Consider the following 15,813-nt stretch of genomic DNA (forward strand, 5'->3'; position numbering starts at 1 on the left):
GTACAAAATCATACACTTTACATGAACAATTAATGTGTAAACATATCATTGTCTTTTAGGGAATATCAATTCAAATTTGATGTAAGTTTATAGGCATGAATTAATCTTTTTTTTAAGAAGGTATTTGTAAGTTTTGTCTTTCCACTATCTCCTTTTCTATTCTAAGTGTCTTCTATCTATTTTATTTCCAAAAAAAAAAAGTTTTACAAAGGGTTCCAAAAAAATCACCTATAGGAAACAAATAAAGCATCAAACTTGGAGAATCCTATAAATTTCTCTCAAATGTTACCAAAATTATCAAAATCAATATATGCTGTAAATACCATTAAACCCATAACTCTATAAATAACTGAATTTGGATTTCTATTATAAGTAATGAGTTGACTTTGAACAAACACTTGGAAACGTCACTTTTAAGCCCTTTAAAACGTAGCCTTAGCTATCCATTAGAGATTGAAAAAGTCTCATTTCCCTTATTTTTCTACAAAATTTTACCCCCACCCCCACCCCCCCCCCCCCCCCCCCAAAAAAAAAAAAAAAACATTGTGCAATTATTTTGCTCATGCAAATTTGACCTCACTCAAGCGGTCCTTAGGCACCCTTTAAGCAACCCTTCGCTTAAGGTCATTTGTATAAGCTCATGCTCACTTGTGCTAGCCTACATCCCATTTGGTCTCACTTAGGGGTGTCCACCCAAACCCAGACCTAACCTAACCAACCGGACCCGATCGAAACCAACCCACCCGCAACTAACCTGAGAGCTCCAGTGGTTGGTTGCGAGTTACAGATCCCATAAACCGTCAGGTGGGTCAATTGGCAGGTTCTCTCCTCTAAAGCATGCCTCAACCAACCCAACCATGAAACTTACCAAAATTCGGCGATTCAAGCTTTTTTCGACGAGTTTTTGGTCAAAATACTTTAGATCCAACAAGATTTATGCCGCATTTGTGAGATCTCACCGAATCTAGTGAGATCTTAGCCAAATATGATGGAAATCTCACTAGATCTAGCAAGATCTCACTAGATCCCCCAAGATCTAGCAAAATTTCGTCTAAAATAAACTATTTTGGCTGGATTTTTCCACTGTGGATAGTTTCGACTGAACTGAATGCTTTCCGGAGTGATTCCAACTGCTCAAATTCGGCTCCCTTGTCGATCGACAGCGCGTTTGAACTTCCTCCACCCGATTTCGTCGAGTTGATTGTAAGTTGGGCAGAAACCCAATCCAGATTGATCCATGGACACCCCTAGTCTCACTCAAACAATCATTCATATATTACAACATGCATGTATATTCACAAATATACAATATAGATTAGGTGGCGGATTACTCATATGGTCACTATCTGTCTTGGCATCAATTATGTAAAGATTAGTGTGTCTTAATACCTCCATTTTCTTATAGGGAAATATTAACAAGTGTCGTACGGCATTGGTTAAGAATCTAATTAAAGAAAATTTTTATGAAAAAAAAAAAAAAAAAAAAAAAAAAAACAATTAATTTTTTAACAGTTTTTTTCATTTCTCATAAAAGTGATGTTAAAACTTTCTTAAAATGGATTCTTAACCAATGCCGTACGGCACTCGTTAACATGACCCTATATAAGAAAGTCCTCAGCATCAATTATGTCTACATTAGTGTGCCTTAATACCTCCATTTTGTTATATATAAGAAAGTTTTATCCTAGGCTCCTAGTCTTAGACTAGACTATTTCTTTCTATGCCCGTAAGACACCTTAGAAATTTGATAGACCAATAGCTCCTTTAATAAGTCTTAGAGTTAGAATTTTACTGGTGGGCTATCATATAGGTTGCCATGTGATTTTTTTTTCTTTGTGGGCACAAACTACGTAATTGGTTCCCTAGGAGGGGAAGAGGGGGTGGGCAAAAACGTTGATATTTATGGAGCGAAAGCAATTGGTGATGGAGCAATTGTATGTATATTGGTGCTCACGCGTATAGTCGATTTAGCTAGTTTTAAATGTGAAAGTGATTTTAACTTTTTAGTCAAGACAAGAGCAGGGCACCTCATGGCATGCATTGCATACAAATGTTGATGGGATTGTGGGTTAGGTCAATTGGTCAATATTTTCGACTCCCACTTGATTCTAAGGCGCAAAAATATAAGGCTATTGTTGTAAGGTAAAAAAGTAGCTCAAATGACAAAGTGGCTGTTCAGAAATAGGCAGGGATAACCATCAAAAAAAAAAAAAAAAATAGGCAGGGTGCTTTTAGACATGAATCTTGTAATTTGTAAAAGGTGGAGACTTTTATTATAATTAAAAAAATGAGATATTACAATATTTTCATAATAAATTTTAAATGAGAGAACGTTATGGAAAGGCAAAAAAAATAAATTAAGTTGTGGATTAATTTAAATTAAATCCAATAACAACTTACCACTTATAATTTATTGTGAAAATATTATAAAAATGCTGTAAACGGTAGCAGTTCTCTTTTTTAAGTTATATTTATGAACATAACATTTGGTTTTGGTTTTCCTCACTATTCTCCAAAAAGCTAGTTGCCATGTGTATTTCCAAGGAAAATAATTTCTAGTGCGATGATTGGAACTTATGCCTTGATGTTACAAATTTCCCTAATGATTTAAGAATCTAGTCAAATAAGTGAATAACGAATTTGGTAGTTCAAAAGTCGAGTCAACTATTGACGGTGTGTTTTTGATGAGTAACTATTAAAGGGGTTGTTCTTATCAGTGAACATATTTTTATGTAATAAGATAGTAATTATAGAATTTAATAGGTAAAATCCTTTAGAAATATATAATAGTATGTAACACTGTAGTTTTTTCTCAAGGAACAAGGACCGGACCGGAAACGGAACGACAATGATTTAGGATTTTCTTTTTCTTTTTTTTTTTAAGAGAATGGAAATCTTTTACCGCCGAGGTCTTTATGATTCCTTTTTGTAATTATTATTTAACTTTCATGAGTAATTAGAATGATTTTGTTATTAATTTTTATGGTATTTTTATAGATAATTTTTATTTTTTTATAACATTTTTTATGTTATTATTAACCCTTTTTTTAAGAGAATTTCAACCTGCTATGGCATCTGTTCCTAATGATAGCTATTTATCATTAGACTAAAGCACTAATCAATTTTTGGTATAAGCGAGGATTGAACCTCAGATCTCTTATATAACTATCAAAGACTTTATCAGTTAAGCTAACTAGAATATTGCCAATAATAAACATCTTTTTGTAGTGTCGTTTCTTAGCTAGTAAACGTTAGTGACAAGTATTTAGCGCACACACACACACACACACACAAAAATGCAAAAAAAAAAAAAAAAAAAAATTAAAAAACAAACAAACAACAACAACACATAGTGACAAGTATAAACTATGGGTCTCTACTAGTTGGGTTCAGTCAAATTGCCCAACAAACCACCACCCAACCCAACTGTATTAGTTATTGGAATTTAAGACCCACTGTTGACCGATAGATGTGAATCGCAGACCAAAAGAGCTTCAAATTTTAAACAGTCAGATTAGTCAAAGTCGCCAAATCTAGGGGAGATCGCCTCCAATCAACGAAGATCTCACCAGATCTTACAGAAATCTCACCAAATCTAGTGAGATCTTTGCCTAATTTATCACTTTCATCACTATAAAGAGTTGTGAAACATCGAAGATGGACAAATGACAATAATATATAGTCAGTTGATTGGAGTCAAATATCTAGGAGAAGAAAACCGCCACTTAACCCAATGTTGATTGATTTGGAAGCCCTACACCGATCGTCAACTACTATCTGCACAAATTGAGCGGTTCTTAATTTGATTGACTTTTGATCAAAAAACTTTTTTGAGTCTAGGTTAATCTTGGACAACCCTCGTGTAAACAACTAAAAAGAATGAGAAAATACCTATGATACGATCCCATAACTAAAGGGTCCTTTCAAAATTTATTATTTTAACATACAATCTTTTTTCACTTGGGAGTGGACCCCACAAGTGTAGAATTCATCCTCATGTGAGAGAATGTTACATGCAACATTTAACACATCTAGACCATTTGAACATAGTTATTAATGTTGTATGACACATATCGTATCGTGTGGAAAAAAATATTATGTCGTAGGTACATATCGTTTATGCTCATGATTCATACAATACATAGGTACTTATTGTATGAATTATATGTATCCCATAATATATAGACATGCGAGTTTAAATTGTGTATTTTTGTTCAAATTTGTGCTTTGAGTTAAATTCAACAAATTGTTAAACTTATTTTTAACACAATTTTATTGGGCTAGCTACTTGATTAGGCCAAATAAGATAACATCCATGAGTTTTTTTCTTCTATCTCTCTTATAAAATTTGATCACACTTTACACTTCACTTTCACATTTACAAATTTCTTTTCAATACTTTGAATATATTTTAAATGACAATATAATGATTTTTATACATAAATCTAAGGAATTAGAATGCCAAAAAGAAATATAAAGAAAAATAATTATTAAAATTAAAGATTGTAAATATTGGAGATGATGAAGAATATGTCAATAAAAAACTTAAATTGCTTGATGATAAAAATCATGATAACAATGACTTTCACCATGAAGATGAAGTAGATTAAGCAAGATATAGAATATGATGAGAAAGAATAAAGGTGAAAATACACTTTTGGTCCCTATATTTTGGGTTTTTTCTCATTTTGCTTTTTAAATTGATTTCACGCCTACCTCAGACCCTGAAAATAGAAAATTGTTTTCGTCTTGGTCCTGTCATCATCCCAATAACAAAAAAATCCTACATGGTAAACGGAGTACACTATTGGCACAATAAATACTGATTTAGCTAATAAAATAATAATAATAATAAATTTTATTTTTCAAATCTTTTTCTTTTTTCCTTTAAAATAAACCCAAAAAGAAAAAAGAAAAAAGAAAAAAAGCTTATCTCAAAACAATGAAAACAAATTAAAAAATATTCACATAATTTGGTAGCCCACAAGAAATTTCCTCTCAATTTTTTTAAGGAAATTGAAGCTTCCAGTAGCCACATAAAAGAAAAGGTGATTATTTGTTTTAATTTATTCAAGTATTTGTAGCCACGTAAACTTGAAGCTTCCCAGTAGCCACATAAAAATTTGAACATAAAAAAGAAAATGGGTAAAATGCAAAACTGGCCCTCTAAATTTCATTAGGTTTCATTTCAATCCTCTAACTTTACTTTTATTCATTTCAGTCCTTTAACTTTCAAGTTTATTCAATTAAAACTTTTCTATCAACTTTTGTTATATGTTGTGGTTAATGTTTCAATTTTATAAATTTTTCTTCAAATTTTTTAAATTAAAAAAATTCAATTAATGATTGAAAAATATTTTTCAGATTTTTTTTTCCTAAAAATTTTAACAAAAGTTAACAGAAAGACCTTAATTGAATAAATCTGAAACTTAGACAACTGAAATGAACGAAAGCAAAGTTAGAGGACTGAAATGAAATCTGAAAAAAGTTAGAAGGTTAAGAGGTCCAGTGTAAAGGAGTTCGCAGCACTAATTGAAAGAAGAGATGGGAAGCATGGTCTCTCGACCTAAATCATTCTCTCTCTCTCTCCTCGATATGCACGAGGTGGAGCTTCCTCTCTCTTTCTCCTATGGAGTTTGGTCTTATGAAGATCTAATGTTTTAGTTTCTTGATTTGGGAACTCAGTGGTGGTGGATGGGCTAATCAGCGATGGGTTTGATGGGTTGATCGGCAGTAGGTTTGATATGAGAACTCAATGGTGCTGGGTGAGGTTGAGATTGGTGATGGGTATGATTTGCTTTTGATGGGTTGATCTGTTTGATGGTTTTGATTTGGTTTTGGTTTCATATGGATTTGATGGGTTTGATTTGGTTTTAGTCTTATATGGGTTTGATTGGTTTTTAATTTTTTTCATATGGGTTTGATCAATTTAATTTCAAATTGGTGGCTTCTGTTTTGGTTTTGGTTTCACTGTTTTGATCTTCTGTTTTGATGGGTTTGCTTGGTTTACTGGGTTTCAAGAACATGAATAGTCATGTTCTGGGAAGAACATGATGAACACGAAGAACATCTTCTTCCAAAATAATAATGAAAAGAAAAGAAAAGGAAATTAAATTAATTACTTTATTTTATTTTTAAAAAAGTCATAAGTTTAGATTTTATTTCTAAAAAAGTCATAAGTTTAGATTTTATTTCATTTTTTTCTGGCGTGTTTTTTAAAATTAAAATTCTAATATGGCATTTTTTAAAAGAGAGAAAAATGCTAATAAAAATTTTTAAATATTATTTTATTAACCATGCCAGCATCTAACATGCCACATATACACTTCATCTATCACATAGGACTTTTCTATTAGTGGGTTGACAGTAGGGACCAAAATAGAAACGATTTTCTGTTTTTAGTAACAGAGGTAGGCGCAAAATCAATTTAGGAACCAAAATGAGAATAAGCCCAAAATGTAGAGACCAAAAATGTATTTTCATTAAGAATGTATTATGTGTTATCTATTTTGAGTTTGACCGATTTGAATTTGGATGTTATAAATTTATTTTAATTTCATTTATTTAGTTAGCTTTATCTATACTAGCTTTATTTATACTATTATTTAAGAGACTTCTCCTGTTTGAACCGGATTTTTTTTTTTTTATATTCCAAAATACCCCTACACCCCTAGATTTAAGTAGAGACAAAACTAAAGGATAGTCTGGTAAAAATACATGTCTAACTTGCACTAAAACATTACCTATAAAATAGGATCACTCTTCCACTAACCCACTTCTTCAAAGTAACTATATATTTATTGTTTTTTTTTTAATAGAAAAATAAGTTTTCTTTTTTTGATACAAGATAGAATTTCTACTCTAGCCTAATCTAAGTGTATATATGTGTGAAACTCCCTCCTAGAGACTTGAACCCCGACCTTTGCTCCTCATACCCCACAAGCACTTATACTTGTGAAGTAACCAGCACACCAATGGTAATAGAAAAATAAGTTAAACAACCCACGTTGTTGCTATTTTTTTCCTTAAAAAAAACATCCCATGTGTTTATCCAAAAACAAAACTAAATATCAAAAAAAAAAAAAAAAAACTATTAGTTATCCAAAAAAAAAAAAAAAACTAAATAGATATATACATTTTTTTTTTTTGATAAGTAGATACATCTTTAACTCCCACTAAAACATTACCTACAAAACAAGACCACTCTCCTGATGGTTTTCAAATTGCTCTTTTATTTTTATTTTTATTTTTATTTTGTAAAGGTTAATAATTTGCATCCATTATAATTTGAAATTATTACATTTTTCAATCACATGAATACTTAGGGTGTGATGAATGGTCTGCGTTTTGGATGAAATAATTTACTCATCATACTCTTAGGTTTTTTTGTGATTGAAAAATGTAGTAATCCCAAATTATAATAAATTCAAATTATTAACTTTTACCAAAAAAACAAAAAATAGAAGAGCCTCAAAGCATGTGTATTATTACATGAGTGATGATTTAATTAGTCATTAGTTACCACTAGGGGTGGTTGGTCTAGTAGTCATGGGCTCACTCCTAAGAGTTTGGGACCTCAAGTCCCAAGTTCGAATCCCACAATGAGAAGTGCCTAGGAAATAACTACATTCTCTTGATCCATGCTCACTAGCGTTCTTGTCTGGATCCTCTACTCCCACAAGCCTTGCTCCTACAAGCCCGAGTCAAGCAGGTAGAGTGTCACTATAGTCACGTCCAAATAGAAAACACCAACTCAAGTAGCCCCTTTTACCATTTTTTTCTCAACCAAAAAAAAAAAGTTATTACTCGAATATATTCATATATATAAAGTATAAAACATACATTTTGTATATTTATATCTATAATTTTTTTAAATTAGTCTTATAAAGTGTTTGTCGTATCATATGATATAGGATACATCATACACAAAAATAAAAAATCAATTCAAAATACAATTCACATTTTAACAAATGAAAATTTTTATTTTGTATTACAGGAATATACAACAACCCACTCACATGAGTAAACTCCATAAGTTTGGAAATTACCGAGTGGGATGTTATTTAGTGATACAAAATATCACATCATAAATGAGACCATCCACTTTTGACTTTTGGAACAGCTTCCCGAGGGTCCTCCAGGCCCTAGCAAAATTTTCCTTTAAAAAATAATAATAATAATAGTTTCAAACTTGTGCTCCCCACAGGTTGTGACTAGTGCATGCATTCACTCTCTCATGGTCATGGACACATATTTTGTAGAAAGAGATAGGTTAATACAATCATACAAATAAATGGAAAAGGGAGAAAGAAATGTAATTGGGTGTCTGCGAACCTTTTTTTGGTTTTGGTCTTGTCTGTGAAACATGTTCTTTTTTTTTTTTTTGGAAATGTATAAGGAAGTGGTCTTGTCCATGAAACATTTTATTAGAAGCCTTAAAAGTGTGGTAACAAACAAACGACATCACATGGGGAAAAGGCAAGGTGCTAGTCCAATTGTATTGGCTTCAAGTCAGGTTCACATCATGGACAAAAGTTAGAGATGTGGCTCTACTTCTTGCCACCTAATTGTGTAGTCTCTCCAAATCAACCTCTTTTTCCCTAACATCCCCACACTTTTAATCTTCCCTATACCTTAATCTTAGTTTCTTTAAATTTTGAAGTTTGAATCCTGATTATGCCAATGGGTGCTTGAAAATGAAAAGAATTAACAAAGCAATAGAGGACAATTGACCAATTGAGGTCAATTGAAATGTATTAAGAGTTTTTAGGTGCCATCACTTTAGTGGTTTGCAGATTATAATTTGAGATCAAAACACACACATAGCTAGATTCAAAACCAAAAAATTCTCTCTGAAGACTGAAATATCTGCCGGTAAGATGAAAAAAATAAATTATCAAACGATTTATATACATGGTATTGACAAAGAAGGTTTCAGTCATCCGCAGTATAAATGTTGCATTGTTCCCATTAATTTTGAAAATATGATTCAGCTTGAAACTCTTAAAGGATAATCCTTATAAGCAGTTGAGTCAAGCAATGTCTATTGTGGGGAAAACTTTTTGGTTCATGTTTTTTCTCATAAACGGGAAGCTATAATTATTTACAACACTGTACATTTTATAAACCCAAGTTTTTCTTTCTTTTCTTTCCCCCCCCCCCCCCCCCCCCCCCCCAAGAAACTCAACATTCATCTTATCAACGTTGGTCTCTCAGTATTCCTTGTTTCAACACATGAACCATGACCATGAGGTAGTATTCTAACGCATGTTTGTAACTCTCATAAATGATGGAACTTTTTTTCATTTTGTGTTAGGGGTATATATATTAGCATCTCTCTCGCATGAATGTGGACCCCACAAGCTTGGACTCAATCCATGTGAGATAGATGTTATATTTATATATCCAGCTACGTACACCAAATACTACCTCCATGAATGATCTACTGGAGTACCGGGGTGACAGTGTGTGTTTCTTGAAAACGAGAACATGAAGAGGGGAGGTCAGGACCAGGGGAGGGGATGGTGAGTCTAAATAAAGTTATAAATGAGATTAAAGAAGAATAATTCCTTAAAAAATATTGAGGTGAAAAGTGCTTGAAACCAAACATGTATTGGGCACTGTTGGCGGTTGGCAAGCAGTAGTAGTTCACGCTCTTCCATTAGAAGAATGAGTATAAGAGGGGCCTTGTTGTGGCATATCCAGTCCCATGACATTGTAGGGATCAGGTGCAAGCCAAATGATGATAAGAATTTGTTGGCTTCTTGAATTGAGCAGGTACTAAATCATTTGGCAGTCCTTTCCTTTGTATTGGTGATATTAGGGTAAAGGAAAGACAAGAATAAACAAGTCTGTAGTCCACAAATTTTCACAAAATATTTCACAATTTTGGAGGTTTAAATTTAGAAATGGTGGGTGATAAAATGATGTTTAAAATGTCAAATGAGAACCAATAAAAACATGCAAACTCAACTGCTGTTAAAAATGTTCTCAAAGAGAATTTGGTGCCCAAGTAGTCTAGGAGGCAGAAGGTTCAACTCAATGGACCAAAATTTTGCACCTGTGGGCATACACAATTTTCGCATTTGGCTTTAGGAGAACATCATCACATTCAAAGGATCATCACATTCGAAGACAGTCTCTTTGTCTATGTAGGAACACCAAGACTGAATTTTGCCCCTGTATAGGCAAGTGCTGCCTTTGAGCCTGGGTCTAAAGGGTACTTCCATGCTCAACCAATAGATAGATCAGGCGTCCTCTTGTTTGAAAGATAATAATAAGACCAAGATTTGTCCTGGTATGGATGTATGCAACTTCTTGCTTGTCTCCCCACTCACTTTAAGGTCACTGGAGGTAAGATAGTACCAATAGATAAGGGGAAGGATTGCACTCGAGGCTCGTATGAAGCTAGACCTTCATTCACCCTTTATGCCTCATTGTACCTCAATCCTTTGCAAGCTATGTTTTAATCTCAATCATATCCCCACAATGCTCTTTGATAAGCATGGATGAATTGGGATCGTTACTCAGCTTGTTAAGGGCTAAACTGAGTGGTACAAATTGGGATCCCTCCAGATTTTTCCTGCACAATATGGTTTTTTATTAGTGGAGAAAAACTAGGCCTTAAGTGTGGTATAATGAAAAATGCAAGTGAAATGATAACAGTGGTTGAGAGTGATCTGTCCTTCGATTTTGGCTTCTTTTTATCTGCCTTAACTACTAACAGTGGTTTGTGCTCTGATTAGCTTAACTGAACGTTGAGACACGAAGAGACACAATGTCCTGTTAGTATTAGTGGACAATCAAATAAGTTATTCCTCTCAGCTAGTATCATCAATTCTTGTTCTATTGTGTTATCGCTAAAATTGGTCTTAGACCTTTAAGCTTTCTTTGCCATTCAAACCTCTGCTTCTTTATTATTGACGCGTTTGATGGACTAATTCCCCCTTCCAAAAAAGGTCCTAAGAGCCAAGGTTTGCCCCCAGTGCTCAAGTGGTATATCTGTAGTTCGAAACTTATCAGGGCTAAGGTTACAGACCAAAAGTGAAATTGTTCAAATTTAAATACAATGACACAAAATAACCTGTAAAGGAAAGCGATTAGAAAGAGGTAAAGTGGAGCAATGACTTGTCTTAAAGCTTCCTATGCTGCATTGGTGATCTCTGAATTTCCCTAGTTTTGACTGTTCAATTGAGAAGGTTCCCTAATGGACCAGTAAGTCTTGATTTTGCTTTGCCGGTGAGGGTGGTGTGATGTCCAGCTTTCCAATTTTGCAAAAGACCATCACATAGCTCCAACCAACCATCCTTGATACTAGGTCCCAAATTAGTTGTTTGAAACATTGACAAAATCCTCTAATAATTTAAGCAGAGTATTTGGGGGAGGGGGGGGCAATTAAAAAATGACCGAGTTATTATCCAAACTAGTGTGGTAAAATCTCCTCCAATTAGCAATTCACAAGGCCATCTACATGTAATTTTTTCTTTTTTCTTTTTTTATAATCAACCATCTACATGTATTATTTAAAAAATTACATGATTTGTTAAAAAGGTTATGTGACTAAAAGTATACATGGATGGTCTTTTCAATCTTCACGTAAGAGGTTGAAGGAATTTTCCTCCAAACAAGCTTGGAGGTAAATGGTGTCCATTAGAAAATGGACACCACAAGACTTGCATGCCAAAGGAGGTGTATGATTATATGCAAGAAAATGATGGTCAAGAAGATGTGTTTTATATACATGAAATCCTCAATGAACTTTGACCGTGGAAGTAGTAGGAGTAAAAATTTTAATGACATAGTAACTATCCGTGATACAGAGAATTGTAAGAGAACAAGATTTCGCATGCCAATGCGAATGAATGGTTCTCATAAATTTAGCTGCGTATCGCACGGGACATGGGCTGATAGAGTACAAATAATAAAGGAACTTTAATTTTCATTTAACTAATAAATTGGCTTTTCACATTCTTCGGTCAGTTATACAAAAATCTTAATCAATGTATCTCTCCTTTTAAAACAAAAACCAAAAAAAAAAGAAGTTTCTTTGTAATTATCTGTTTACTTTGTATGGCATGATGTATGTTTAGAACCCATGATGTTCTGGGATTGATCACATCGTTACACGTATCTCAAATTCATAAACCATGAGAACCTTTTGTTGAATTGTTTATACTGCAAGGTAAAAGATTATTAGACTGATTTGTATTTTTCACTCTTTAACTTCTTCTCTTTTTCTTTTTCTTTTTGGATTACATGGATAGTAAGTAGTGTTTTCTGGGTTTAGCAAAAAGTTGTGCTTTCTGGAGTCTGGATACTAAACTACAATGCGTCAGGAAATCTAAAGACAATCAGGAAAATTAATGCAGTAGGTCAAACAATTTTTAGAGATTATACCATGGGGAAGTCTTAAGTTTTTGTGAATAATTTTGCATTTTAATTGGTTGAAAACTTTTATTTTATTTTATTTTGTAGCTGGATTGCAGATGAACTTGCCTATATTCTTTCGTGTCAGCTATCTTGGGATTTTCTGATTAAGCAATTTATTCATTATTTTTCTTTTTCCAACTCTGTGAATCATATTGGGATACTCAAGTTTCCTTTTCTAGCACTTTAAATCTTGTTACTCTCTTTATCTTATTCTATAATTATTACACATATACTTACAGCTCTGCAAGCTTGTATGCACTGGAAGCATAAATGATATACTTAATTGAAATATATAATGTAGGTTTCACAAAATTGGTGATCATTGATCAAGTAAAGGAATAGAAAAAATTTAGCTGAGAAAGAAATCCAAATGGCCCAATACAAGTATCTTATTTTTCTGTTGGTCCTCTCACGATCAAACATTGGTTTGTCATGGTCCTGGTTTCCTTCACATGCCGAGAAACAATCTAGTGATGACCCTCCAAAGATTCTAGGAATTTCTGGTGATGTTGTGGCTGAGTTCTCTATGGATGCTCTCAATGATGAGAAAGGAATTGAAAGGGTCAACAATGCTAGAACAAAACTAACTGGCTTAAAATCCTGTTGGTATGATGCATATCAAGGACTTTTTGCCAAGTGCTCCGACATCACTGCTGATGACAATGAAAGGCGGAAGAGATTTGCTTGGGATCTTAGCAATTGCTTTCAGAAAGACTCTGGAAGACCTCCTTTTCCTTCATGCCACATTAGCTCTCCAATGAAGGCATGCCTTGAAAAACTAGATACCAATGCCATTCATACTTACCGTCAATTCTTCCTCGAAACCAATTCTATTTGCCATCAGTTACAGTTAAGTATATTTTTTTTTCTTATTTAATTAGCTTCCCGTTTTCTTAAATCATCTCTATACAATTTTGGATGAGCCTTGGCATGTGTTGGGAGGGTGGAGTTTTTCTAAGAAGGGACTTGTTGCTATGTAGATAGAAAAAACCAAAAAACGTTATGGGAAATACAAAATCTGATTTGAATTTTGACTTTGTTTTTGTTTTATCTACAGGTCTAATTATTTCAGGCTTCAAACAGAGAAATTGGTAAATCAATTAGTAAAATCGGCTAACTATGCTGAAGAAAAATTAGAAACCATTGAAGAGAAATCGGAGAATCTGTTGCAGGGCTCAAAAGATATCCATGACTCTTTAAGTAAAATCGATCAACAAACTCAACAAGTGGCTCAAACTTCAAAGAATGTCAGCAATCAAATCAATGGAGTATTGAAGCAGTCAGAATTAGTTTTTGAGCAATCTGAGAAGATTGCAGCTTCTCAATTGGAATTGCAGAAAGGGCAAGAAAAGATGAAGGTAAAGTTGGAAGAAGGGATGACAATGATTCATGAGTATCACAATAAACTTGGTATGGAAATACACAATCTACAAAATGAGACTGGTGAAATAGAGAAGAAGATAAGCAAAGTGGGAGATGCAATGTATACGAAGATGAGTAATCTGCAAAGCAAAGCTGATGATATTGGGAATATAGCTGGAATCTCCTTAGATAAGCAAAAACAACTTCAAGAGGGGCAATCTGAAGCACTTCAGGGGCTTCAGTTGCTGTCCAAATTTCAGTCCAAAGCACTAGAAGAGAGCAGGTAATATAGGCAGTAGAGCCAAGTAAGTAAATTTATATTTCATATGTGTAATTTATCTAATGAGTCATTTGATATGAAATCTTCAGGGGTATCTTGCAACAGTTAGCTAAATTTGGCCGTGAACAGCAAGAAGAGCTTGTTCAGCAACAGGAACAGCTTCAACGATCCCATGACCATCTGTTTGAAAACTCAAAGTCTATATTGGCAGCTCAGGTGTGTTTTTTATTTAACTTGCATCTTTCAAGTAATCCAGTCACCTGTGTAAGTTCTCAAATCTCAAATTGGTTTCTCATCCTTAAAATTCAATTTGGTGTTATGCAGGAAGCTTTTGAACAAAAGCAAGCAACAATGTTTCTTGCTTTAGATAAGCTGTTTGCCTTGCACAATGCCTTACTGCTCGAATCACGATTAATCAAAGCTGCCTTTATGTACTCTATATCAATATTTATACTCTACATGCTCACCAGTACAAAGCCAACATACAACGTCAGACCTCAGCTTTATATTGGTAGGTGTATTTGCCTTTGTACTCTAAAATATGTATAGAAGTATATTTTTTCTTACAAAAGCTGGAATGTTAATGAATTTTTCTCACAGGTCTATGTGCTACATTCTTAATTGAATTTGCTATACTTCGATTTGTGCCAAAGGCTATTGACCAACAAACATGGATGATCAACCAAGTTAGATCGTTCTTCGCGATTCTTGCTTCTGTACAGATTATACATGCCATTATTACATACAGGTATGTAAAAAACGATTTGATATAAGCAAAATTTAGGTTGATCCAATTTTTTATTCAACATATAAAGGAAGCACCTTCACCAAATTTCAGGGACTTTGAGAGATTGAATTATGAGATGCTACAAGATCTGATCAACAAGGTTAAGTCTTGGGATACAGATAGCGATGTAGACTGGTCTCAGTGGATAGACACGGAGATACAGGATGGCATAGATAATCTCAAGGATTCTGACTATTTGCCTTCAAAAGAAAAAGATACTGGAGAGAGTTCAAATGCTACCTCTTTAGCTACTAGAAAATACAATCTTCGTGGCCGCTGTCATTGATTTTTTTTTCTCCCTCTGGTGACAAATAAATTCAAACAAGAATTCAATAGCAGTACCCATTCTAGTACCCTTGGGAAGAACTTGGATGTATTGGAGCTATCAGGCTAAAGTAGGGTACTTAAAAAAAAAACACTTACTACTGAATTATATAGTTATAAATGAAATTTAACTATTTGATTCACGCTAGGGGTTTTTCTTTGTAAAAATAAGTTAGTTATAAATTTCCAAAGGCAGAAAATATTTGCCTTTCATGGTGAAGGCTAGCTGAGAGTTCTATCAAGGATTACTTCAAAACTCAATTAAGATAAAATCTAAAACCTAAAACGTTTATATATATATAAGATAAATTTAGATAACAGTCTTAGTTGGAATAGACTATTGGTACGAATCATAGCTAGGTTTCCTATATGCAGTAGAGTTTTATGTAGAGTAAATTATTGGTAATAAAGTTTAATATAAGGTAAATTATTTTGATGGTTAATGAAAGTGTTCATTTGTCATATAAAAAAAAGAGATAGTCACTTATTAATACAATCATAACAACTTCTAAGACCCAACTTTTATCATATATTATATCAATAAAATTATATATATATATATATATATATATTTGAAGTATGAAAAAGTTTTTTTGAAATCATATGAAAAAAATTAAATTAAATTAAATTA

The 15,813-nt window shown here is 33.2% G+C and overlaps 1 protein-coding gene across 1 annotated transcript; it reads left to right on the forward strand.

Moving 5' to 3' along the window:
• The first annotated feature begins 12,741 nt into the window (after positions 1 to 12,741).
• On the forward strand, positions 12,742 to 15,253 carry LOC126699871 (protein GAMETE EXPRESSED 1-like). Its single transcript, XM_050397840.1, has 6 exons — positions 12,742 to 13,278; positions 13,487 to 14,074; positions 14,161 to 14,287; positions 14,396 to 14,582; positions 14,672 to 14,819; positions 14,910 to 15,253. The coding sequence occupies exons 1-6, from the start codon at positions 12,800 to 12,802 to the stop codon at positions 15,142 to 15,144; spliced, it is 1,764 nt and encodes a 587-aa protein (XP_050253797.1). The 5' UTR covers positions 12,742 to 12,799; the 3' UTR covers positions 15,145 to 15,253.
• Positions 15,254 to 15,813: the final 560 nt, after the last annotated feature.

The sequence above is a fragment of the Quercus robur genome, chromosome 9, assembly GCF_932294415.1.
Source record: "Quercus robur chromosome 9, dhQueRobu3.1, whole genome shotgun sequence".
Classification (NCBI taxonomy): Eukaryota; Viridiplantae; Streptophyta; class Magnoliopsida; order Fagales; family Fagaceae; genus Quercus; species Quercus robur.

Coding starts and splice junctions, on each gene's coding strand:
- LOC126699871 (XM_050397840.1), top strand. CDS start 12,800: ATGGCCCAATACAAGTATCTTATTTTTCTGTTGGTCCTCTCACGATCA. Junction 14,075..14,160: donor AAAGCACTAGAAGAGAGCAG/GTAATATAGGCA, acceptor TGAAATCTTCAG/GGGTATCTTGCAACAGTTAG. Junction 14,288..14,395: donor AGTCTATATTGGCAGCTCAG/GTGTGTTTTTTA, acceptor GGTGTTATGCAG/GAAGCTTTTGAACAAAAGCA.